Source organism: Nyctereutes procyonoides, unplaced genomic scaffold, assembly GCF_905146905.1.
Source record: "Nyctereutes procyonoides isolate TBG_1078 unplaced genomic scaffold, NYPRO_anot_genome, whole genome shotgun sequence".
NCBI lineage: Eukaryota > Metazoa > Chordata > Mammalia > Carnivora > Canidae > Nyctereutes > Nyctereutes procyonoides.
This window is the reverse complement of record NW_026575021.1, coordinates 18,738,532-18,765,271: the sequence shown is the minus strand read 5'-3', so window position 1 is coordinate 18,765,271 and position 26,740 is coordinate 18,738,532. Positions and strand designations below refer to the sequence as shown.

General features: G+C 37.3%; 1 protein-coding gene and 1 pseudogene across 3 annotated transcripts in view; both read right to left on the bottom strand.

The window, feature by feature from the left end:
- ADAMTS3 (ADAM metallopeptidase with thrombospondin type 1 motif 3) overlaps positions 1-26,740 on the bottom strand; it is a 266,537-nt gene that overhangs the window by 49,205 nt on the left and 190,592 nt on the right. For all 3 annotated transcript variants that reach the window (XM_055341722.1, XM_055341740.1, XM_055341730.1), the window contains exon 5: positions 13,035-13,234. In XM_055341722.1, coding sequence (XP_055197697.1) covers positions 13,035-13,234 — 200 coding nt within the window. The remainder of the gene's footprint in view (positions 1-13,034; positions 13,235-26,740) is intronic.
- On the bottom strand, positions 22,887-23,047 carry LOC129520732 (U2 spliceosomal RNA; annotated as a pseudogene).

The following is a 26,740-nucleotide window of genomic DNA, read 5'->3' as shown; positions in this document are numbered from 1 at the left end:
TCCATGTTTTGGTCTACTCATCTGTAAAATGGGTGAATTAGAGTATTGTCCTTAGAGGATTGTTGAGAGGAATAAATGAGCTCATATATGTTACAGTGCTTAATGGTGCCGGCCCTTGCACATGTAAAATAAAAAATTTATTAGCCATCATTAATACCATTATTCACAAAGAAGAAAATAAATCATACCTAAGCATGATTTTTAAAAAGAGAGAGAGAGAGACTTGGTTTATGAAAGGCAAACAAGTTAATGACAAGACGGTCTAGGTAATTTGGGCTGACACAAAAGCATTCTGAGATGAACTGGGGAGAAATAGTACTTTCCACAACTAATTTCTTGCAGAGCTAAAAAGTTCCAGACACACACCTACTTGGATTCTCAGCTCATCCTCTATATTCCTTTTAATCAGAGTAGGGGGCTGACTCGCTCTTCTTTTCTCACCTCCAATTTCAGATCAACAATAATTACCTTTATTAATCACCTAATCAAATATTCACTGAACAGTTACCCTTTGCCTAACTGTCCTTGGGGCAGGACATTTAAGAGTAACTGAGCCTGGGTCTCAGTTCGTATCATGACTATGTTCTATCAGGTGAAATAGGCTACGTGTGTGAACAAAAATCAGTAAATATTTTAAAAAGACAGGCCGACGTGGTCATACCAGATAGGATCATGTCCTCTGAAGGCAATAAATCTGCCTGACAAGACAGACGTCCAGAGGGTGAGGAAGAAGTTAAGACTGGGTAGTCAGAGCGGGGAGACCCAAAATCAGGAAGGGTATTACGAAGAGCAAGTGCAAGAAGTCCAATCCACGTTATCGCAGAAGCTCAACACTCTGCAAAGGAGACATCTCGTATCACTACTTTAGAAAGAGGCTGAGACCCACAGAAGTTACATGATTCTTTCCCCCAGAAGAAGATGAGCACAAGTAGAAGTCAGGTAAGTCTATGTGATGCCGATGCCTGTTGTTCTTTCACACCTACCTCTCTTGCCTTTCTCTGTGTGTCACCTAGGTCTCTGGCTGCTTCTGCTCCAAGTGCTCTGCTCCAAAAAACATCAACTCTTTATGGCCTGTATTCAAGCTCTCCCTTGCTTGGAGTTCCTTGTCATCTTTAATCCATACTCTTAATCCTCCTCGTCATGAAAAAATGACCCATCTGCAGTGCTCAGCAGCATTTAGTACTGTATTGCACTGTGTTCTTCAAACTCTGCTCTGCTTCGTTAGTGATACGAGCTCCCTTTTCTCCATCCAGCTCACATGTCAGTGTGCCTCACAGTTTTGTTTTCAACCATCGTCTCTTCTCATGCACTCTCTCTGCAATATTTCATCCACTGCTGTTTCTTCAACCGGTACCTACAGGCTGATTAGCTCCAAATGTTTACGTCTGTAACACTCATTCATCTCTCTCATGCTCAAGAGCCGTCTGTTCAACTCCAGTAGTAACAGAACTATCTTTTTTTATAATGAATTTATTTTTTATCGGTGTTCAATTTGCCAACATACAGAATAACACCCAGTGCTCATCCCGTCAAGTGTCCCCCTCAGTGCCCGTCACCCATTCACCCCCACCCCCCGCCCTCCTCCCCCTCCACCACCCCTAGTTCATTTCCCAGAGTTAGGAGTCTCTCTTGTCCTGTCTCCCTTTCTGATATTTCCCACTCATTTCTTCTCCCTTCCCTTATATTCCCTTTCACTATTATTCATATTCCCCAAGTGAATGAGACCATACACTGTTTGTCCTTCTCCGATTGACTTACTTCACTCAGCATAATACCCTCCAGGTCCATCCACGTCAAAGCAAATGGTGGGTATTTTGTCGTTTCTAATGGCTAAGGAATATTCCATCGTATACATAGACCACATCTTCTTTATCCATTCATCTTTCGATGGACACCGAGCCTCCGTCCACAGTTTGGCTATTGTGTAGCAGAACTATCTACTGGGAATCTTCCTATATATCTCAAAGTATACTCGTCTTCTCCCCAGAGTCTGTTCTCCCAGGATTCTACACAGTTGAAGACTAAACTATCCTTGATTCCCTCCTCTTCTGCAAACGCAGTCAATCTGTGCCCTGTCCTGTACCCTGACATCTCTCAAGTCTATCTCTCCACCGCCATAGCTAGTAACCATACTACTCAGTTGAACTGTTACAATAACCCGCTAAAACTTTTGCAAACGTTTGCATTTGGGTAATTTGGGCCCAGTTCAGCAGTCTTCTGGAAGGGCAGATTATAACGGTCAGATGGTTGTTTCCAACAAGCATAAGTCTGTCCTTTTAAGTTAATTATGCCTTTACCTCATTTTAAGCATCAAAGGAGCTCTGTGTGGACTAATTCAGCTACAAAGTCTTAAAAAAAAAAATCTTCTGGCCTTTAGTGAAAGCATCCTAAAAGCCCTGGTAGAACGGATTCCCTTTCTTCAAGAATGAGTAAGATGGGATTCCCTCAACAAGCTAAAAAGCTTTTCTGTGTTTTAGGGCCCTGGGAAAAATAAAAGGCTGCTATAAATCTGGAAGGGATAAGGTCAATCTGAAATTGGTAGCATAACAAAGGAAAAATGAGTCAATGTCAGGAGGGAACTCTGGGACTTCGGAAACAAAGGTGAAGGGGAAAGAGGGATGTTCAGACCTTCAGTGGGGCCAGGATATTCCAGAGAAAGTATGCATGTTTATCTAAGGGAGGGCTGAACTGACTTCTGTTTACTCCGATCTGTCTCTGTGACCTGTTATGGTCAATAAGACAGCTTGTTGAGGCTGCGTGATACAGTATAAATCACAAGGGGCTTGGAGCCAGATAGACTAGGAGTTGTTTCCTAATTCTGGACACTGCGTGTCTGTGCACAGCATCTTACAGGCTCCTCCTCCAAGTCATTCTAATGCACCAAGATTCTCTTCATAAAGCACAGACTGATAAAGTGATTCATCTTTCTTTTTTCTTATAAATTTATTTTTTATTGGTGTTCAATTTGCCAACATATAGAATAACACCCAGTGCTCATCCCGTCAAGTGCCCCCCTCAGTGCCCGTCACCCAGTTGCCCCCACCCCCCGCCCACCTCCCCTTCCACCACCCCTAGTTCGTTTCCCAGAGTTAGGGGTCTCTCATGTTGTCTCCCTCCCTGATATTTCCCACTCATTTTTCTCCTTTCCCCTTCATTCCCTTTCACTATTTTTTATATTCCCCAAATGAATGAGACCATATAATGTTTGTCCTTCTCCAATTGACTTACTTCACTCAGCATAATACCCTCCAGCTCCATCCACGTTGAAGCAAATGGTGGGTATTTGTCATTTCTAATGGCTGAGGAATATTCCAGTGTATACATACACCACATCTTCTTTATCCATCATCTTTCGATGGACACTGAGGCTCCTTCCACAGTTTGGCTATTGTGGACATTGCTGCTAGAAACATCGGGGTGCAGGTGTCCCGGCGTTTCATTGCATCTGAATCTTTGGGGTAAATCCCCAGGAGTGCAATTGCTGGGTCGTAGGGCAGGTCTATTTTTAACTCTTTGAGGAACCTCCACACAGTTTTCCAGAGTGGCTGCACCAGTTCACATTCCCACCAACAGTGTAAGAGGGTTCCCTTTTCTCTGCATCCTCTCCAACATTTGTTGTTTCCTGCCTTGTTAATTTTCCCCATTCTCACTGGTGTGAGGTGGGATCTCATTGTGGTTTTGATTTGTATTTCCCTGATGGCAAGTGATGCGGAGCATTTTCTCATGTGCATGTTGGCCATGTCTCTGTCTTCCTCTGTGAGACTTCTCTTCATGTCTTTTGCCCATTTCATGATTGGATTGTTTGTTTCTTGGGTGTTGAGTTTAATAAGTTCTATAAGACTGCTAATTGATTTGATTCAAATAAGACAAGTAACTGAATTCTCATTTCAATGACTTGAATGGTATTTAATAAGATACAGAAACAGGTAAAGGAAAGACATGAGAATTTTATCTGACAAGGGACACATAAAATGCCTTGACTGTAACAAAAGCAGTAAAGCTTAGGGAGGAAACAGAGCACTGGGCTCAAGCTCTGGCCGGGCTACTTCTTAGCTGCGAGACTCTAGAAAAGTCACCTAACCTCTCTAAATCTCAATCTCCTCATTTTTAAACTAAGACTACAAGTGAACATGTCTCAGGATTGAGGAATATTATATAATTCATGTAATATACTTAGCACAGGCCCAGGAAGAGAGCAAAGACTAAAAGATGATGATATCATTCTTTTGAATCTACACTTAAACTAAAGGATTTCAAACACCTTCAAAGATTTCATCATGAACCTGATGTCACACAATCTGTTTTTCCCCCCACAGACTACTCCATCTATATAAATGGCATCATCATCATCCAGTAGTGTTCAAGTCAGAAAATTGTAAGGCACCCCTTTCCCTAGCCCCCATCAGATCCACTGGTAAATCTTACTGATTCTACCATAAATACTCCTTTGTTAAAGCAATCTTCACTGTCCAATAAGCCATCATCCCTTATCTACACATCTACAAATGATAGCCAAATGGTCAGCCTTCATTCTAAACCTCTCCAACCTATTTACAACACAGAATGAGGCCTCCAATAGCTTTCCCTTAATTTAATTAAAACTGAATTCAAGCTCCTTCCATGACCTAAAAGGTGCTTATTTTCTTCTTTAAGCTCCACCTGACTCCTTGCATGTTAGACTCAAACCACAGTGGCTTTTGTTCAGTAACTACAACACAGGTCATTGTTCAGTGGCTGGCTCCCCCTTTTACCTTAGGTCTCAACTTAATCACTTCTTGGTCCAAGGCTTTCTTTTCATGTTTCTGTAAAATCCCTGTCATCCACTTGCTCTGTTATTCTCTTTCCAAGCAAACTGTTGGTTCCCTGCATTGCTCTTAGTATAACATATGATGCGTTTATTTGATTTCTCCACCAGTCTGTAATCTTGGGATAGGGAATAAATCTTTTGTGTTCACCTCTACATATCTAGTTTATAGCATTAAAATATTTGTTAAAACCTTGGATCAATGAAAATTTTATTGCATGTTTACTCTGTGTCAGACAGTTTTGTTTTGTTAGGGCTTTGTTTGTTTGTTTCTTTAGATGTTAGCATTTAGAGTCGTTTCGGGTTTAAAGAAAAATTAAGTGAAAAGTACAGATAGTTCTAATATACCCCTCTACCTAATCACATATTAGGATAACACCTTGCATTAGTGTGGTACATGCCTTACAGTTGATGAATCAGTATTGACACATTATTATCTACTAAAGTCCATTGTTTGCAGTATTCTAGTTTCTTGTATTCTACAGTTTAATGAGTTTTGACAAAAGCATAATGTCTTTATGAACCATAAATATCCATCATACAGAATAGTTTCACCTCCATTAAAATGTCCTGGGCTCCACTTCCTCATCCCTCTGTCCCTCTCCCTAAACCTCTGATGTTTTTCTTGTCTGAAGTGTCACAGACTATTTTTCATGTTGTAAATACAAAGCTTAATCATGTACAGCAACTTGCACTCAAGATGAAATATGGTAAATACTAGTTAGGTATTGTGGTAGTAGAAAGAAATTCTAGCATCCAAAGGGATTAGAGTTGATGGAACATATATCTTTTATGTCTTTTTAATTGACATTCATTTAATAATTTGGTCAAAATTTAACCAATTCCAATAAAAAAAGATAGAATGTCATGATTTTACAGCACCAGCTTGCACTTTTTTCAAATCAAACTAACATTTAGAAGAGTTGTCTTCATTTCATCACCTTTATAGACTCTGTGTTTCCTGGTCTTAACCTGCCAAGAACTTCTTTATATTCTCCCAATGTCTTGAACGGGGTAAATACCTATCCACTGCTAAACCAATAACTGTTTTTAAAACAGAACTGAACAAAGAAGATAAACGCTCACTGAAGAGTTGTATAATTACTATCTATCTAGATGTTCTTATTTTGCATTGATTTCCTTCATGTGACTTCTATATAGCCAAACTCAAATAGGAGCTTTGAATGTTCAACTCTCCTCTCTGCCTGGAACTTACCATCCATCTTTGAACATCTAACTTCTACCTACCATGCAAGGCCAAGTTCGTGTATACATCTTCCTCATACCCTTCCTCATTCCCATACTTCAAAGATATCTCTAATACTCTTTCCCAATAGCACTCGATCTATACTTCCAGTCAATTAGCATTTTCTAGGCTTCATTATACATATTCATAAATCTAATTTCTCCTAGTGAAGTACATCCTCAAGGGGCAAAACATCTCTATGATAAAAGAAGTTTTCTGGCTTGAATAATAGGGTGCTGAGAAAGTGAAAGACAAGAAGGCAAGACTGAACTTGTTTGCTATAATCTCTGAAGGTACTTGGAAGAGAACTATACTGAAACATAAATGTGATTTTATATAAAATCTCATCAAACTTATTGTACAGTTATACTTTAATAAAAGTTGATGTTTAAGAGTAATGGTTTATGATATTTCAATACTAATTTTATTTACTATTAAATCACATACTCATTATGTATTTCCTCATGCGTGGTTGGCAAAAATACGTAAGCCATTCTTTTTGACAACTCATCTCTATTCATAACGGAAGTCTCCAAAAAAGATCATTCGATATTAAACTCTTTAAAGGTTACAAGAAAAAATAAATGAAACAAGGGAAAGCATAAAATCAAGGGTTCTTTTATTATGTTTATTTTTACTTTTAACTTCATTCTGAAATAATTTTAGACTCACAAAAAAGGGACAAAAATAATATAAAATATTCCTACACACCCTTCACCAAGCTTCTCCAAATTTAACACTTTTCATCACAGATCAGTGAACCCAGGAGCTGGTCCTTTGAAAAAGTTAATAAAATTGATAAACCTCTAGCCAGACTTATAAAAAAGAAAAGAGAAAGGGCCCAAATAAATAAAGTCACAAATGAGGAAGGAGAAATAACAACCAACACCACAGAAGTACAATCACAAAAGAATATTTTTAAAGAGTTATATGCCAAAAAACTGAACAGCCTACAAGAAATGTATAAATGCTTAGGAATATATAAACTACCAAAACCAAAACAGGGATAAATAGAAAACTTGAACAGACTGATAACCAGTAAAGAAATTGAATCAGTAATCATAAAAGTTCCTATCTATTTTCCTCAAACTGTTCCAAAAAATAGAAAATGGAGGAAAACTTCCAAATTCATTCTATGAAGCCAGCACTGATTACACTGATACCAAAAATACCAAAACCAGTTAAAGACTACTGAAAAAGAGAATGATAAGTCAATATCTCTGATAGACATGGATGCAAAAATTTTCAATAAAATCCTAGCAAAGTGAATCCAACAATACAGTTTTAGAAGTCATTCACTATGATCAAGTGGGATTCATCCCTGGGTTGCAAGGGTGGTTCAATATTCACAAATTAATCAATGTGGTATATTATATCAATAAGAGAAAGGAAAGGAACCATATGATCATTTCAATAGATGTAGAAAAAGCATTTGACGAAGTACAATATCCAGTCATGACAAAAAAACCTCAACGAAGTAGGTTTAGAGGAAACATACCTCAACATAATAAAGGCTATATATGAAAAACAATTTACATCATCCTCAATGGGGAAAAAACAGAGCTTTTCCTCTATGGTCAGGAAAAGACAGGAATGTCCACTCTCACCTCTGTTACTTTATACAGTACTGGATTGTCTAGCCACAGCAATCCGACAACAACAAAAACAAAAGGCATCCAAATCAGCAAGGAAGAAGTAAAACTTTCACTATTTGCAGATAACATCATACCATACGTAAAAAACCCAAAAGCCTGCTAAAACTGACACACAAATTCAGTAAAGTTGCAGGATACGAAATCAACATACAGAAATCTATCGCATTTCTATACACCAATAATGAAAGAGAAATTAAGGAATCAATCTCACTTATAATTGCACCAAAATAATAAGATACCTAGAAATAAACCTAACCAAAGTGGTAAAGGACCTGTATTCTAAAACTATAAAATGCTGACAAAGAAATTGAAGATGACACAAAGAAATGGAAAGAAATTCCTCGTTCATGGATCAGAACAAAAAAATATTGTTAAAATATCTGTGCTACCCAAAGCAATCTACATCTTTAATGCAATCTCTATGAGGATTAAACTCTCTGTCTAGCTCTCTTCCTCACAGAATTTCTAGATCTCTGCCCACATAATATCTCAGAGATGCTCTTCCTAACCTCCTATCTCAAATATTTCCCGTGCTGCCTCTTCTCTCCTTGACGGTATCTCTTTACTCTTTATTTATTTTCCTTCTCAGCAGTTATTATTACTTAAACTTACGTATTTATTTATTATTTGGCTATTAACCTGTCTCCTCTTTCAAGCTCCAAGAGAGCAGAGAATTTTCTATTGTGTTCATTGAGAATTTTTCTAAGCCTAAAACAGCCTTGTACATAGTAAGCAATGGATCAATATTTGTTTTTTGTTTTTTTTTTAATTTATTCATGAGGGAGTCACACAGAGAGAGAGCGAGAGCTAGCGAGCGAGAGAGAGAGAGAGAGAGAGGGGCAGAGGGAGGAGCAGGCTCCATGCAGGGAACCCGACGCGGGACCCGATCCCGGGTCCCCAGGATCAGGCCCTGGGCCGAAGGCAGCGCTAAACCGCTGAGCCGCTCGGGCTGCCCTGGATCAATAGATCAATATTTGTATAATGAGACATGCCCCATCGCTGAGAACCACTCTCTGAGTACGTCAGCCATATTACAAAATAGAAAAACTAAAATTTCCTAACATAACAAGATTTGATATGAGATCCTAACAAAGGCTTATAACACATATTGCATATATCTTATTTGAAACATATAAAGCTTGCCCAGATTCTGGTCATTAGTCATGCTGTTTTAGAATATATCCAGATCTGTTTATTTCTTCTTTACAGATGAGACTTGGATAAATTTCAAGATCTACCCCCCAAAAAAAGGAGTTAAAAATAAAAGGAGACGGAAGGCTATCCCCTCTTTCACAGATTCAGAGAAGCCAAAGGCATAGGAAAGGGAACCCTCCCCCTTTTAGGGAGTTAGAGCAATAACATCTTGTGGCCTGTTTAGACTTGTTCACTTGACCCTTAAACTTCCTGAGAGAAGTGCTAATTTAGTGAGCTGCCTTTCCTGTGTCCAAACTCCCAGATTCACACAGTAAATCACTTAAAAACTGCCAGACTCAGAGACAACAATCATTACTATCATTAGGCAATATGGCCCTGGAATAGATAAAATATATTTGGGTCAAAAAGGTGGTCAATTCACATGGCTAATTTAAAATAGCAGATGAATTAGGGGAGGTATGTGGGGATGGGCAAAATAGGTGAGGGAGATTAAGAGGTACAAACTCCTAGTTATAAAATAAATAAGTCACAGGATGAAATGGACAGCATAGAGGAAAAATAAGCAGCAGATGAATTTTTTAAAATGTTTAACATTACTCCTGACATATATTATGTTTCAAGTGTTTTTCTTGATTATACTTAAACTATGATTAGCCCGCAGTAAAATTAAATATGAAATATAACTTGAATTTTCTAAGCTTCTCTTCCCAATAACCCTGTCTCCTTCTCTCCTTCCTTCTCTTCCTCCTCCTCCCCTGACCCCTTCTTCTTCTCTGTTAAAGCAACAGTGCTAATTTATTCTCTCTCACAGTTTCCATGGGTCGGGAATTTGGTAGTGACTTAGCTGGCTGGTTGGTTCTAGCTTGGTGTTTCTTCTGAAGCAAGTCAGATGTCAGCGGGAGCTATTCAACTGAAGGCTTGACTGGGGTAGAAAAGTAGAAAGATCCTGCTTCAGACGTAGTTTCCTTATACAGCTGGCAAGGTGATGCTAGCTGTTGGCTGGGGGTGAGGGGGTGTCAGTTTTTCCTCACATTGAGCGTTCACATTCAATTGCTTGGGTATTCTCACAGCATGACAGCTGCCTTCCCGAAGGCCTTTTTCTGTCCTAAACATTCAGGTAGAGAACCTATCTGACATGCACAAAGCCTGTATGTCCGTGCAGGCCTCAGGTTTGGTGAGCCATGATTTTAGATAAGCATGAGAAGTCATAAAGCATGGTCACCACAGGAGGGGTAATTACTCAGACATTGTTAGGTAGGTAAAAACAATTTTCTTCACCTTGAATTTCCATGAGAAAGTTGTGTTAGCTTATCATCATCCAACTCTAATCTAACTGGTCAGTTTGGGACAGGGTGATGAGCATGCCCATCTCACTGTTTTGGATCAGCCTACAACAGGGCCCTGAGCAGTGGGAAGGAGAGGAAGGGAATCCGTTTCCAGGCTGTCATACTTTTAAGGCTGGCTGTCTGCTCTTATAAAAGAAACCAGTTGTAAGAGGATGAGAATTTAAGTTTATCCAATTTAGAGCAAGGTTTATCAACTTTAGCACTACTGACATTTTAGATGAGATAATTCATACATCTTTGTTATGTAGGGCTCTTCCTGTATTGTATCTTTAGCGATATCCTTGGCCTCCTCCACTCGGGGCACAGGCAACTCTTCCTCCCAATTGTGATAACTAAAATCTCAACATGGCCAAATGTTCCTGCAGGCAGAGGTTGGGACAAACTGCCCTCTGCTGAAAATCACTGACTCAGAATAAGGAAAAATCTTGGCGGCTATATACTTAGGTCATGTGTAATTCAGCTCTCAACAACAAAAAACCGTTTTCTATCTATCTGATGTCCATGTCTATCTTTCAGCTGGTTGTGAAATTAAGAAAGGAAGGGGAGGAGTGTTATTATTGTCTCTCCAAAACCCCTACCTACATCAATTATTCCAGAGGCAATGAGCTTCTTAAGTTTTAAAACTTATTTTCTCTACTAAAACACAATAGAAAAACAAATCCTTGAAGACTCCAGTTCAACTCCCAACTTCCTGATGAATTACAGAATTAATGAACATCTTATTAAGCCTTTTGATGTTATAAACACAGAAATGAAATCCCCTTGTCTAAGGCCACAGAGCCAATAGGTAACAGAACTAGAATGAAAGCCCTTGCCTCTTAAGTCCCAATTTGATTACGCTCAAGCTTCACAACTTGGACAACTGTTGTCACAGCTGCCTTCTCCAAAAGTATAGCATTTGCAACATAAGTCTTCATAACAGCAAGTCTTTATTGCTTAACTTAAAAAAAAAATCCCATGTATTTCTCTTTTCTGCTTGACTAAATTATAAGTTCTGTGAGGACAAGGACCATATCAACTCTCTGCTGCATGATGCCAAGAGCCATCTGTAGTTGTGAGCACCAGGAAGAGGCCTAATAAATCTTTAAGGATTGGCTGCCCAGCCTGGTGGCAGGGCAAAGCAGCCCAAGGGTACAATGAATAATGTGAGTGGGAATAGCATCTCTTTAGGGATTTTTAAGTTTTAGGTCATTTTGGAAGTAAATGTCGTGTGGAAGCTAAAACATGACTGTTTCCTTCTGCACATGTACACAGCACAGTGACTTATATTTACCCACTTAATCCTCTCAACCTGCCTTGTAAAGTAAGTCCTATTCTTTTTCTCATTATGCAGATGGAGAGGCTGAAGCAGGCACAGAGAGGCGAAATGCCAGTTTCACCACTAGCAAGTCAGACACAAAAGTCGTAGTCAGTAGTTGAAGACACTCGTGTGATTCACAAATAGTGATCCTCTATACACATCTATCGTGACAGCTAGCAGCAACCTGTTCTCTGTGTGATGTTTCGTCTTCATAACAGGAAGTGGTACCAATGAGCAGATAGAAATAATTTCAATATGCTCTTTCTATCTCACAGACACATGGCAGGTATATGTATACTTTTATAAACTGGCATCTCAATAACAAAAATATATTTAACATATAGGCTTGAATATTACCATAAGTAATATCAGAGAGGGAGACAGAACATGGAAGACTCCTAACTCTGGGAAACGAACTAGGGGTGGTGGAAGGGGAGGAGGGCGGGGGGTGGGGGTGAATGGGTGACGGGCACTGAGGGGGGCACTTGACGGGATGAGCACTGGGTGTTACTCTGTAGGTTGGCAAATTGAACACCAATAAAAAATAAATTTATTATTTAAAAATATTACCATAAATAAAATTATGATTAATAAAATTAATAATTATTCTTCTCCATTGTAATTATTTGAAATTTAATCTTAAGCATGGAAAGAAGAAGGTAAACAATATAGATGCCCGCAGAAATTAAATCAAAAAATCAAAAGCTGGAAAAGGGAGAAGAGGCTTAGGTAACAAATTTGCTAGATCAATAAAAATAGGTATTTTATAATTCTAAGAGGTAAAATACAAAATAGAATTGCACTACTATCTCAATTATCTTTTAGAAGTAGATGGTTTAGATACTATTTTTCCTCCATTGCTCTCTGCCAATTCACATGGAAAAAGAGAATCCCATTTTGGGATGTGAGCTAAATTTCTTCTGCATATAATTAAGGTTCATAAAGGAGAAATGAAGGAAAAACGTAGAGAGCTCTTGATGAGTGCACTGCATCACTGCACCATGAAAAGGACTGTGCTCTGTATGTGCAGTATACCTTCAATCATAGAATGTTGGAAGATTCCACTCTGACTCAAAAACTCTAGAGTTAGGCATCCACACAAAGTTATCAGGCCTAAATCATTCTTTGTCATCCTGCAATACAAATGGTGCTACTTCATCCTTCATGGTCCTTGTCAAGGCAGGTGGACAAAGCCACAATGGGTTGTGATGATGCTCAGAACAAAATGGAAATCATAATTCCTGGCATAGCTCCATCTTAGTATGGCTTTTTAAATTAAGATTTCCCCTTGATGACAATGTTAAAACTAGCTGATCAACCGAAAGAAAATTTTGCTTCATGTTCCCTTCATTTTTGCATTCTTATATATTAAATATTTAGATCAATATTCCAATTTAATGCAGTTACAGGCACATTTTGGATGTGGGGTGCAGTCAGGGGAGTCCTCACAATAGGCCTCCAAAAGACACTGACGGAACAGAAGTGAATTAAAGGAATCAAAAAGCCTCAGGGAGGAGTCGCTACTCACAATGTTCATGAGGGTGAGGAGGTAGTTCTGGACGTGCTCTTTGCCATGGAAGCGGACCACGGAGTCATCCACCCCCAGCAGCACCTCAATGTTGTAGTCATTCTCTCCCGTGTGTCGGCGGTGCCTCGCTGCTTCCCTCAGCTGCTGGTCAATGCTGCTGGAAATAGTACCTACATCGTCAAGGCCTCCCAGATTCGACTCTATTAAGAAACAGAAGGAACTCAGGCATTTCAGCTTCCCCAGTGGGCCTTCTAACAATGTTTTACAAAGAAAAAAAAAATCTTCTGGGGGGGGGGGTCTAACATTATAATCAATAGTCACTGAGATACTGCTTTTTTCTTCAAATAATGTATACACGCCTATGATCAGACCTCCTATAAATCCAACATGGAACAGCAACACTGAGGCTAAAGTACAGCTATTGCACAGAAGGCAGTGCCATCATGCCAGATGGAATGTTCCATGAGGATAAGAGTGTGTACTTTTATCCTCAGCCCAGAGCAAAGCAAGCGGGGCTACAGGCAGAACAGTTGCTGACCAAGTACTTATTAAATAAATGGCTATTATAGATTTAAAAATTGTGTTTGATGAGTTTACGGTGATTAAGTCATTATAATCCTGTGGGGATAGAATTTGTATCACATAAATTTAAATCATTCCTTTTGCCAAAAGCCTTAATGTAAAAACCAAATTAGAGCATGGCAACATAAGAGCATCAGGTTGTATAATCATCCGTCATGATATAGTACTTTATATCTTAAGAGTATGGTTTTCTAGTGAATCCTGCTACGGAGACACTACAGGTCTCCGCATTTGTACTGGCCACCATCTGGAGAGCAGGTCATTTCCATAGCTACATATGTGAATCTGTGAGACACCAAAGTAAGAAGTCAGTCAGAAAATACATCCAAAGAAAAATTAAAGAATAAACAATTTTTTCATTCTATACAATTGAAGGAATTTCATTTTCCCAATGGACAACACACACACACACACACACACACGCATATCCACACACAGGACAGATACAAATATCCATATCCATCCATCCATCCATCCATCTATCTAGAAAAAAAGAGACTGAGAGAAGCATTCTCAGGTTCTAATCATCTTGATTATCTTTTTTCAGGTTACTCTATTTTTGGTGAAGAAAAATGTTTTTGTGAAATGAAAAATAAAATTCAGCATTTGAATGCTAAAATAAAAGATATTATTCAAAACTGCTGTATAAAACTGAAAGGAGATTCATTTCCAATTCAAATATACATAAGCTGGAAAGGATTTTATTTTACAAACTGCCTTGAAGTCTCTAACAATCCCATATCTAAAAACAAATTTGACAGATCCAGTTCTGATTCATGCTTTATATGGGATGCTTACTTAATGCTGCGCTGGGGCCTGTAGGCCATTTGAAGAAGTGTCTGACATTAAAGAATCGGGATTTGCCTCTCCACCTTTGTGGTTTTAACGAAGTTGAGGGGGAAGAAAAAAGTGTCTCTTGGCCTGGAAGACTGATAACCAAGCCCCAGACACATAGGATTAGAAGTAGTGGAGGTACAGATCTTACTCACACCCTTTCCACTATTAAAAAACACACACAGAGACACCAGTACTCTCCCGTATGTATGGGCATAAGCTCTGAATATGACTACTCAGGGTTGAAAGCTATCCTGCCATTCACTTTGACCCAAGCCCAAATGCTAGATCATTAGCTGGGGGTTTTCTTCTCATTGGGGAATCACATTGACTCCACAATACATAAATAACTCTTACCACCATCCACATCAAACAGACAACTTTCCTCAAGCACTGCAACCCACATGGAGGGCAAGAGACTACACCTGCAAATAGCTTTACCTAATTCAACCTCAAGCCTTTTCATACACACTTGAGAAAGTGAAAGGTTGTGATAGCTAATGTACAAATAGGAAACTCATACAAGAGCTCCCAGTTCTAAAAATGGCTCTTTTTGGCAGAACTGCCAGCCACAATGTCCAATGCAAACATACGAGCAATATCATCATATCATTAAGTCTGATGCATGAATGGAAAAGGCGGAATTCTTATTTCAGAAAGACAGTTCCATTCTGCTCTAACACACCTTTGGTTTGGCCTTTGAATCCCTCCTTAAATAGGTGGTTTTCTGGTAAGAGAAGAGAATCTCTTTTTCCATTGCATGAAGAACCTGGAAAGGAAGAAGGAAGTCTTTTTCCTTCAACCATTGCCTTGATTCAATCAAGAATACATCTGTCCCTATTTCCCCCCTGTACTCTACAGTGCCCTTTCTATGATTCCTAAAGTGGGCAGCATCAAACATTTCAAGGAGAGACAGCGAAATAATTTCTTGTACTTTTTAATGTATACACATCAGTAGTAATTCCAGACAATTCTGAGGCTGTGAAATATCTTCTCTCATATTGAATTTTTTTCCAGTGTGCCCACTCTGTACTGTAACAGTCATGGGCTTTGTACTCAGACATACCTGGCTACAAATCCTGGCCGTGGCATATCCTAGCAATGTGATTTTATTTAAGATGCTTATCCTCTTTAAACCTCACTTCCCAAAAAATAAAAAAATAAAAAAAAAATAAAATAAACCTCACTTCCCAAAGTAGGTATGGAACCAATACCTACTTTGCAGAGCTGCTGTGAAGAGATGATTATAGTAAAAACACTATATACAGTGCTTAGATGTAAGTGCTCAATAAAAAGTATTCACTGTTACTATTAGCATGATGATGATAGTGGTGGTGGTGGTGATTTCCCATTGAGAGAAGTCTCCTACACTTTTTTTTAAAGCTTTCTACATTTTGTTTTACATAGATGAAATTAAATAGTTATAATAATTAAATAGCTTTTTTTTTAAAAATAGAGGTAAGAAAAAAAATCTAGAATTAGTGATGGGAAACCTAAACTGCTAACTTTAAAAAGAATGAGGATAACAGTATTTCCTGCAGAGCAGGAAGTAGGTATAAGGAGAAAAGAATCTAGAATGTTTACTTTCAGGTAAATTAGGATGAAATCCAATAAGATACGTTTCTTTTGTAGATTGAAAATCCAATATGAAATTGGAAAGAGTTAGCCAATACATAGCGCTGACCTTCACTCAATGCATGTTTATTGAGTACCCATAGGTGTGGCAGACACTGAGAAGGTAAAGAACCATGTGGTTGGTACCTCTTTAGGTGTTAACTCTGGGAACCACACAATTGTACTGGATTTATATCCAGGAATGGAGCTGAGTTTTATCATGTAGTCACAAACCATTATATAGGCTTGAATCACTTACACAGTTTTTAGTTTAAGCAGATCTAATCAGGGTACTATTACTACCAGTAACAACTCACATCTTTATAAAGCTTCAAAGTTTAAAAGCTAACACATGCTTTGACAAAATTGATGCCTCTATGTCTAGTTCTACATTATTTCTGTACCCCATAAAATATAGGAACAGGAATAATTAAAGGTGAATGGTTAAAATTAAATTAATAAATAATTATCATGCTAATCATGTCCAAATACCCGCTCATCAGATCTGTTTACTGCTAAAAGGGCTGAAAGGAATCACAGAGAAGACAATACGCAGGTTGAAGAAGCTAAAACATGGTGACATTTTGCATGGGGAGTAGCAAACTAGATCTGTGGGGGCCCCTCTGTTGGCATCCTCTTAAGTAAGTGCATTCAAGGTGAAATGAATGGCTGTGGCTGAATTGGACAGTAGAGAGGGATTGATGTGATCACAGAATCAGTGGAAAGACTAAGCATCTTTAGAATAAATAAATAAATAAGGCCCTGCAGGAGGCCTTATTTATCTACATTCCAGAAAAGAGATGCTCAGAGTAAATTTCAATCTTTCCAGAAATATCAAAGGCAATCCTTCTTAGTACTTAGAGTTTCCTTTTTTCAAACTTTTTTGAAACTTAATCTTCTGAGTTACTTTTAAGAATTAACTACCATGTTGGAAACATTTTGATTGTAACCCTTTTTGTACTCCCTAGTTTCCCAACTATTGTATACAAATTTTCAGAAAAAGAATAATTTTACTACAAAGCTTATTTTAATTGAAGATATGCAATATTTGGGGGCACAATGGTGACCAACTAAGTCACATTAAGTACTGACATTTTTAGTGTAAAAGATAGGATTATTAGTGTTAAATAAGAATTTTGAACTTACCAAACAAGTAATGTAGAATGCAATGTTTTGCTGATTATGAACAACTGGGCTTAAGGCATTTTCGGGATGGAACATGGCATGTTTACATACCTACTCATATTTATAGGGAGTCTAAGTATAGATTGGTGAAATCACTCCCACCCCAGAAGAAACTCTATAGTCTGAAAAACAGCAGAAGAGAAAGATAAAATTGAAAAAGTACAGGTTCTAATCACGTTCTGAATCTAATACAAATACATCTGGGGTTGGAAAGCAATCTCACGCAAACTGTAATAGAGACTGTGACAGAGTCATCTCTCCTCTATCCATTCTCTCTTCCCTAAGAAACAGAATGTTAATTTTATTTGAGGCAGTAATAAGTCCAGCTAAAAGTCATTTCCAGTCTCTCTTGGGATGAAGGACCCCACTCAACTAAGAGTAATTCAATGAGATGTAAGCAGAAATATTGCTTATACTTCAGCGGCTTGATTTAGCTGGTATGAGAGGCTTCCACCAAGGCTCCTCAAAGGAATGTGATTCATCTTGGTAGGTTAGACCTCCTTTGAGCCTTTACTCATTATTCCTTCCTGCTTCCTGGAACATGGTTGTGATGTCAGGAGTTCTATGAGGTTACCTTAGAATCAAGGCATGTGCATAGTATGATAGGGGAGCTATAAAGAAGACATTTGACCCTTCAATGACTGTAAAGCGGACACCTCAGCCCTGGTTTGCCTAGACTTTGTTAAATATGAGGAATAGCACTTCCATCATGTTTAGGTCAAGTTTAGGTTTGCTTTTATATGTCACTGAATCTAGTCCTAATAGATATGACATTGACAATAATTTTGTTGTGTAAATTTCTCATGCTCTCCTGTTCCATTTGGGAATGCAAGTTAATTTTCATGTGGATAAGTGAGTGGTAAAGTTCAGTTTACCAAAAATGTCTCAGCTTTCTTTGTAGTGCATCTACTTTAGACAATGAGGAAGGAAATGTTTTAGAGTAACTATAAACATAGGATGAGTCGTATGTATAAATTTAACATTCTTTGTGAACAGAATATGCTTGTGAAAATGAAGTGACTGGGATGCCACAAGCTGGATTTTCCAATAGTAGGTGGAGATCCTAAGATCAGAGCTAAAAATAAGCGTAAAATTCAACAAATGCCATATGTTAACATCAGAAGCAGAGAGGAGTTAAATTGTGTTGATCTGTTTATATCATCCAATGGTGATTTTTCTGTTGACATCTTTTTAAAACATTTATATTTTTATAGTTCCTAAAAAGATATACTAAGAGCACCTCTATATATGGGGGGGCATTGTTCCACCAAGATATAAAAGATTTTTTTGTAAAAAAACAGCTGAATTCTTCACCAAATGGGAAATTCCATAATGATAGTTCAAAGAACTATATTCAAGCCAATTTATGATGTCAATTCTGAAGTTTCATTAAGTAACTGTTGCTTTTTTTAAAAAAAGACATTACCATTGAATGAATATTAGTTTCCGTGATTTCTTTTCCCCAAAAGTTCTCATTCTAAAGTACACATTTGCTTTTGTTTTCACTGACTACTTTAAGGGACAGCATACAGCATTTTTTTAAAGTGGAAAACGTCTTATTTTTCACGTGAAAAAAATAATGTTTTTATGGTTTGAGTTTATGATCATTCGCAAATTAAAAAAAAAAAACAGAAAAGTCACCTCAATGTCCAATACATACAACATTCTAACTTTTAATATGAACTTCCTGTATGTCAGTTAAAATGTTTTAAGCTGCAAATAAAACCTTCAACTGTTTTAAGCAACTTGGACACATATTTGTTTGTATCACAAGAGACCCAGAGGTTGGGTGATTCCTAGGTTAATCGGTTTGTTGATGGATCATCAAGCATTTTTCTCCATCTTTCATGTCCTGCCATTCTTGGTATGTAAACTTTGTTCTAATCAAAGATTAGCTTCTCTGGTTATTTCAAAATGGCAGCACCAATTCTAGCATCATAGCCAGGTATCACAAACTGTATGGTTGTGTACAACACAGTACAATACAACTCCTAAGAAGCAGGAGTAGGTAAAAATCTTTACTAGAAGCCCAGTACATTTAACTATAAGTTTCAGTGGCCAGAACTGAGTCACATGCCCATGTACAAATCATTCACAGATAAGAACAGAACCCCACATATGTCTTAGTCCCATCAGAAATAAGCAGCCCTTGTAACTGAGGCTGGTCTCCCCTGAAGATGAAGAGGCAAATCCCCTTAAAACAAAAAAAGAGAGGAAAATCATGTTGTACTGGCAGCCTACATTGCTAAATCTCCTTTTCAGAGCCTCCTCTTCCTGCATTCTCTACCATTGGTCTTCCACTGGTCTCTTTTATTCTTAGTTTGTATTAATGCAGTTTGTGTTTCATTTCTGTTACTGTAATCTATTTGCCTGGAGATCACTTCCGCATTCTCTTGCAAGGTACAGCCCTTCATTCTTATGGTAGGGGACTCACCACTGTTGCTTACCTAGCTCATTCCAATTGTTTCTTAAATAAATCACTGAAATGTTTGGGTGTGGCAAAGTTGTCAGACAAAATACAATATATCCGTTAAATTTAAATTTCATATAAACAACACTTTTTTAAAAATAAAGATGTTGCTAATGTAGTATTCGAGATTTTCTACTAAGTCAGTGACTGTAAGGAGATCTACGGCATTAAAAGTGTTGTAAACATTTACTCCGTGCAGCAAGTAAAGTAGCCTGTGTCCATCCAGAATGGCTGTACCCATTTATGACATCATGTTACAGGTAAATGTGCACTGGAAAATAAACCAAAGAACCACAATATATCTTATATTTTTATGAACTGTGTTTTATGGATAGCTTCAGTTTTCCCAAAAGGCTGATATATTTCAATAATTTGACATCAGTGTTAATTCTGAGTTGGCAGAGGTAGCCTAACCAACTACCATTATGTTTGGTACTAAGGGATATACCTTTCAATAAAGTTATTGAAACGCAAAAAACTAACAAACAAAAAAGCCATAAAGATGTCCCAAACATTTCTTGGGGTGTGCCTAATACTAAAAACTTATTCAATGTTTATCTGTAATTCAAATTTAAATGAGATTCCTGTAATTTTATCCGCTAAATCTGGCAACTCTAGGTGTGGGGGAATCTATCTTTCTCCAGGGTATTTTATGCCCTCAGTTCCCTGTTCCATCACTGTATGCTCCGCTCTGGTAGTGACAAGAAAGACAAAGCATTGACCCAGGGATGGCCAAGTAGTGTATTCCTTTTCCTTGACTCTAGTGGTCTGTTAAAGGATGAGTAAATGGTCTAAGTCATATCAACTAAACTATGACCAGGGATTATTTTATTTGTAGTTACTATGAAAAAGAAATTCCCTCTACTAAGCTTGAAACTAGCAGAATATAACATGGAAGCTGCTTGGGACTAGCATGGGGATAGCTGTTGATCTACGTTTAATGCAAGAAGAGGAGAGTGAAGATTACGAATGGAGAGAATAGATTATATTCCATTGACATCTTCCAGCCGCTGAATTCAACCATTCCTGAAACTTTGGTCTTTTCAATTTCATGAATCAATAAACTATTATCATCTCATTTTCTCTCTTACAATTTATTTATTTATTTACTTATTAATTGCTTAAGACAGTCTGATGTTAGTTCCTAACAACTGAAACTAGAAGAGCCCTGATAAATAAACTCATCTATACTCTTCCTGCTATTGTCATCAATTGTCCTCATCTCCCTTCTCACTCTTCTTTAATAATCTATTCTTATCATATACAGTCTTTTGAAAAGGTTGACACATTCTGTTTAATCTCCCAAATTCATTATACTTTATTCCTTTATCTCATTTGAAATTGAGGGTTTTGCTACTAGTGAAATTAAGGGTTTTGCTACTAGTTTCCTAGTTTGTTTCTTCTGTTGCTCTTATTCAGCTAAAACTGTAAATTTAACTTTGAAAGACATCACAGTTTTAATTTCCAAATATTATCATTCTGTATATTGCATAGCATTTGAATTAACTCTCCTCTTTTTGACTACATTATATTCCTCTTACTTCTGGTTTTTAAAAATCACCTCTACTAAATCCAAGAGTAGAGGAAGGAGTCCTTATACTCAATGTACTAGAGTACATTCTAATAATCTGGCATTGCTAGAAATTAGTTTTCTAAGTAAGCTCAACTGCATAAAGGAGAGAGAAAATTGCACTTCACAGCTGCCAATTTCAAAGCTCAAATTATGTCCATCGGTTGCCTCCTATGTGTACTTTATTAAGGGTAACAAGATATTTTTTTTCACTTCAGACTTCCCCAGAAACTCTATTTGAGCACACTACATTTTTTCCAAAGGCATAAGGAATGATTTAATAAAAATTAAACAAATCATTATAGCCAAACTATGAATATTAACATTTGCCATACATTCTTTCCAAAAAATATTTAAAGAACAAGGAGTGGACCTGCATTTTCTAAGCCCTGGGAGAAAATAAATGGACAAGGCAGACATGGAGCTTGTCCACACTGAATGTACATTCTAGTAATAAGAAAGACGAAGCAGGGTAAGGAAAATAAAACAGGATGAGAAAGTAAGAGGGACATGGGGAAGGCATAATTTTAGATAAGGTGTTCAGGAGAAGGTAGAAATAGAGATCTTGTAAACTGATGGAATGAGCCACGAATATCAATGTTATATTTCTGGGAGATATATTTATGCCTTTTATACATATATGTAAACTATATTATAGATCTTTCAGAATGAGGTTGTGAGGTATTATACCAAGAAAATCAGAATAAATTCAGAAATATGGAAGGCAGACTTTTAAAATAGCCTCCCAAAGATCCATGGAACCTGTGAATATGACAAGATACCAATCCTATGATCATGTTATATGCCTGACCATAAGCTGACCATAAAATAAAGCCATCATTCAGGTGGGCCTGACCTAATTCATGAGCCATTAAAGTAGAAACCTTTCCCTGGCTGGTTGCAGAAGAGTAGGTCAAAAATATGCACCATGAAAAGGAAATCATGTACCATCGCTGGCTTCAAGGATAGAAGGATCCCATGCAAGGACCAGAGAGAGGTTTCTAGTTGCTGACAATCAGTCCTAGCCAACAGTTAGTGAGGAAATGGGGACCTCAGTCCCACAACAACAAGAACCTAAATTCTGCCAACAGCAGGAATGAGTTTGGAAGTGGATTCTTTCTTAGAGCCTTGAGACAGGAGGTCACCCTGGTCAGAACCCTGATTTTGGCCTCATGATAGCTAAGTATAGAACCCAGTCCAGTAACCTGGATTCTGATCTATAGAACTGTGAGTTAATAAATGAGTTCTTGGTGACTTGTTATGCAACAACAGGAAAATAATACAAAGAGAACAGAGTTCTAGGCCTAGGTCTGCTATGCTCCATCTGTAATGATTTGGAAAAAGATGCTAAACTTATCTGGGCCTCAGTTTCTTTATCTGTATTTATCTCTAAAATAAATAGGTTGTTCCAGAGGATCATTAAAATCTTCTTCCTGAATAAATTTCCATAATTAATCATTGGGCCATGATTTCACTATTTTAGATGACTAAGGTTGCTTTCTTGATCATAAATGATTGATCATTTTAATAATTCATTTGTTGCTAAATCCTTCGTCAAGGATATGATTCACAATTAAAATATATTTCACATAGAAAAATGTGCTACACTTAAAGACAAACTGCATTATGATAAAAATACCTCATAACAATGCAGAAGTCTAGTAATATATTGCAATAAGACATAATCTTCTCATTTACCATTTAAACTGGTAAGAACAGATACTACACTTGATCTTAGCCAAAATGCTGAGAAGCAATTCATTTACCATTTAAATAAGAGCACAGAGTGTTCATAAAGTCTGGAGGTACAGACAAATTGTATAACATCATCAAGGACATATTCATTTTTTTCCCTGAAAAATAAAATATTATCTATGTTTCCAGACTTTGTAGACAACCTATAAAAGGTTGAGTAAAGGTGGCATTTAGATTATTTAAGTATTTACACATTCACCAACCAGAGTTTATCCTAAGTGATTAAAAATTTCCTTTTTGTTGTGTTGCAATAAAATTTTACTATGCTACCATCAATAAATTTTTACCAAAGTCATAAAAATGTGGAATTAAAAATGCATATTACCCATAAAATGAAAATACTGAAGTGGTCATCTACATTTTTTTAAATCTGAAGTCCTATGCTCATTTGAATAATACTGATCAAACAGTTTTGACTTATTTTCAGATGAAGGTTTTTTTTTTTAAAACAAATTGTGATTTAGTCACACTCCTCAGCAATAAAAAAAGAATAAGCTATGGATACATAACTAATACACAGAAATCAATAGCATTTCTATACACTAACAATGAAGTCCCAGAAAGAGAAATTTAAAAAACAACACTATTCATAATTGCACCAAAAAAAAGAGCAAATACCTAGGAAAAAACTTAACCAAAAGAGATGAAAGACTTGTACTCTGGAAACTATAAAACACTGATTAAAAAAAACAAAAACAAAAAAAAAACGGAATATAACACAAACGAATGGAAAGGTACTCCACACTCACGGAATGGAAGAATTAATATTGTTAAAATGTCCATATATCAAAATACCAATAGCATTTTTCACAGAACTAGAGCAAATAATACTAAAATTTCTATAGGACCCCAGAAGACCCTGAATAGCCAAAGCTATCCTGAGAAGGAACAAAGCTGGAGGTATTCCATATTTCAAGATGGACTACTGAGCTGTAGCAATCAATACGGTACTGACACAAAAACAGACACATAGATCAATGGAACTGAATAGGGAACCCAGAAATAAGCCCGTGCACACATGGTCAATTAGTCTATGACAAAGGAGGCAAGGATATCCAGTGGGGATAAGACAGTCTTTTTAATAAATGGTGCTGGGAAAATTGGACAGCTCCATGTAGAATAATGAAACTGGGCTACTTTCTAATACCATCCACAAAAATAAGCTCAAAATGGATTATTCTGAGACCTGAAACCATAAAAATCCTAGCAGAAGACACAGGCAGTAATTTCTCTGGCATTGAACATAGTAACAGTTTTCTAGAAACAGCTCCTAAGACAAGTGAAGCAAAACAAAAACAAACTATTGGGACTACACCAAAATAAAACCTTTCCCCAGTGAGGGAAACCATCAACAGAACACGAAGACAACTTACTGAATGGGAGTAGGTATTTGCAAATGGTATGTCAAATAAGGGGTTAATACCCAAAATACAGAAAGGTTAATTTTATAATCCTCTCATATGTAGTCAATACATTTAAGCCATAATAATTACTGCAAACTTAGGGTAAATTATGACAGAACAATATTTGATATCAAATACTATGAGAGGAATAGTGTAACTTCTAACCCAAAATAACATTATCCAAGTTAAATTTAATAACAGCATGTTTAGCATTCAAATAAAATTGTTGAGGCATTCCTAAAGTGAATTTCCACTAAAGATACTTATTTGGTAAAAGAAAACTATTCTTAGTCTAACAAATAAAATCCACTAGAGGAAAGAAGTATTATTATATTTACATTTTATTCATATAAATACAAGCCTATAACATAGTCTCCCACATAGTACTGATCATATGGAAGCAACAAAATCGGGCATATTTTTATATCTTCTAGCTCTTTACACATATGGAATACAGGCTTTCTAAAAGATTTTATTTATTTGAGAGAGAGAGAGAGAGCACAAGCCAGCGGAGGGGCAAAGGGAGAAAGAGAAGCAGACACCCTGATGAGCAGGGGGCCCAACACTGACAATCCCAAGACCCTGAGATCATCACCTGGGCCCAAGTCAGACACTTAACTAAGCCACCCAGGTGCCCCTGGAATACAATATTAACAGTTGTTTTAATACATTATTTTCTATAATTTCTGTCACTTATGGATCAGTTTTGACTGATTTTTCTCATCATTATGGGTTGCACTTTCCTATTCCTCCGCACGCTTGCTAATTTTGATCAGATGTCTGACACAGTGAATCTTACCTTGCTGGTTGCTGATGTATTCCTATTCCTGTAAATATTCTTGAGCTTTATTCTTGGAAGCAAATGACCTGAAAACAGTTTGGTCATCTCAGGTGTTGCTTTTTAGATAAATTAGAAAGGACCAGAGCAGTGCTCATCCAGAGCTAATTATTCACCACTACTGAGTGAAGACCTTTCTGTGTGCTCCATCCAATGCTGGGTGAATCATGACATGGTTTAGTCTGCATAGTTTGAACAGGCACTATTCCCAGCCCCATCCAAGCATGGGCACTGTTACCTCCAATTCTCTCAAGTGGTTCCTTTCCAAACTTTTCAAAATTTCCTCACATATTAGGACTTGAGTAAATACTAAAGAGAACCCCCTTCAGATCTTCAGATCTTGCATAGTTCTCTTGTCTCTTATAGTTCTGGGAACTCTGGCCACCTTCATCTCCTAGACTCTCCGCTCTGGCTTCTCCACTTAGTGTCAGGCTCAACCTGGTTGTCCTTCTCTGAGATTCAGATTAAAAATCCTCTAGGCAGTAAAATGGGCTAATGCTGAGGCTCACTGTATTTGTTTCTCATATCTCAGAGATCCCCACCCTTCACTGCCAGATATCTGGTATCTTGAAGGCTATTATTTCATATATTTTGTCCATTTTTGGTTGTTTAAAGCAGGAGGGTAAATCCAGTGTCTGTTGTTCCATCTTGGCCAAGAGCAGAAGTTCACTTAATTTGGTTTGGCTAAGAACACACTATAGTTTAGAAACTTGGATTTATAGGCATGTTATTCTGTAACATGACTTAGAATTTTCTACAGCAATTCAGCTTTCCCTAAATAGCTTCCTATACATATTTACTTGGACTTATGGAAGTTAAGTAGTAGCAAAATGTTCAGTGTAAAAACCCTGACAACACTCTAAATTTTAAAAAAAATCATACTTTCATAAGATATTAAATCTCCTTGAATATGTCCTTGCAACATGATATCACATGCAAAAAAAGATATATTTAAGGTTGAGCAGCATTTAGGAAATCTCAAAAAATATGTATATTCTGGGATGCCTGGGTGGCTTAGCGGTTGAGCATCTGCTTTCAGCTCAGGGCGTGATCCCAGAGTGCTGCGATCGAGTCCCATATCGGGCTCCCTGCATGGAGTCTGCTTCTCCCCCTCCTGTGTCTCTGTGTCTCTCATGAATGAATGAATGAATGAATGAATAAATAAATAAATAAATAAATAAATAATAAATAAAATCTTAAAAATATATGTATGTATTCTGTTCACCTTAATCCGAAAACAATCTGAATTGCTTTGTTCATTAAAAGCTGGCTGAGCCAAGACTTATTGTAAATGTGCTTACAGAAAGAAACTGTCTTTCAGAGTAGCCATCCCCTCAAATCTGCTTGTTACTTAACACAAACTTTGGAGAGAAATTTTAAAAAACTAAAACCTTAGCAAACATAGGGATTACCTTACAATCCAAAGAACACAATGTTTTAAATAGTCACTGAAAA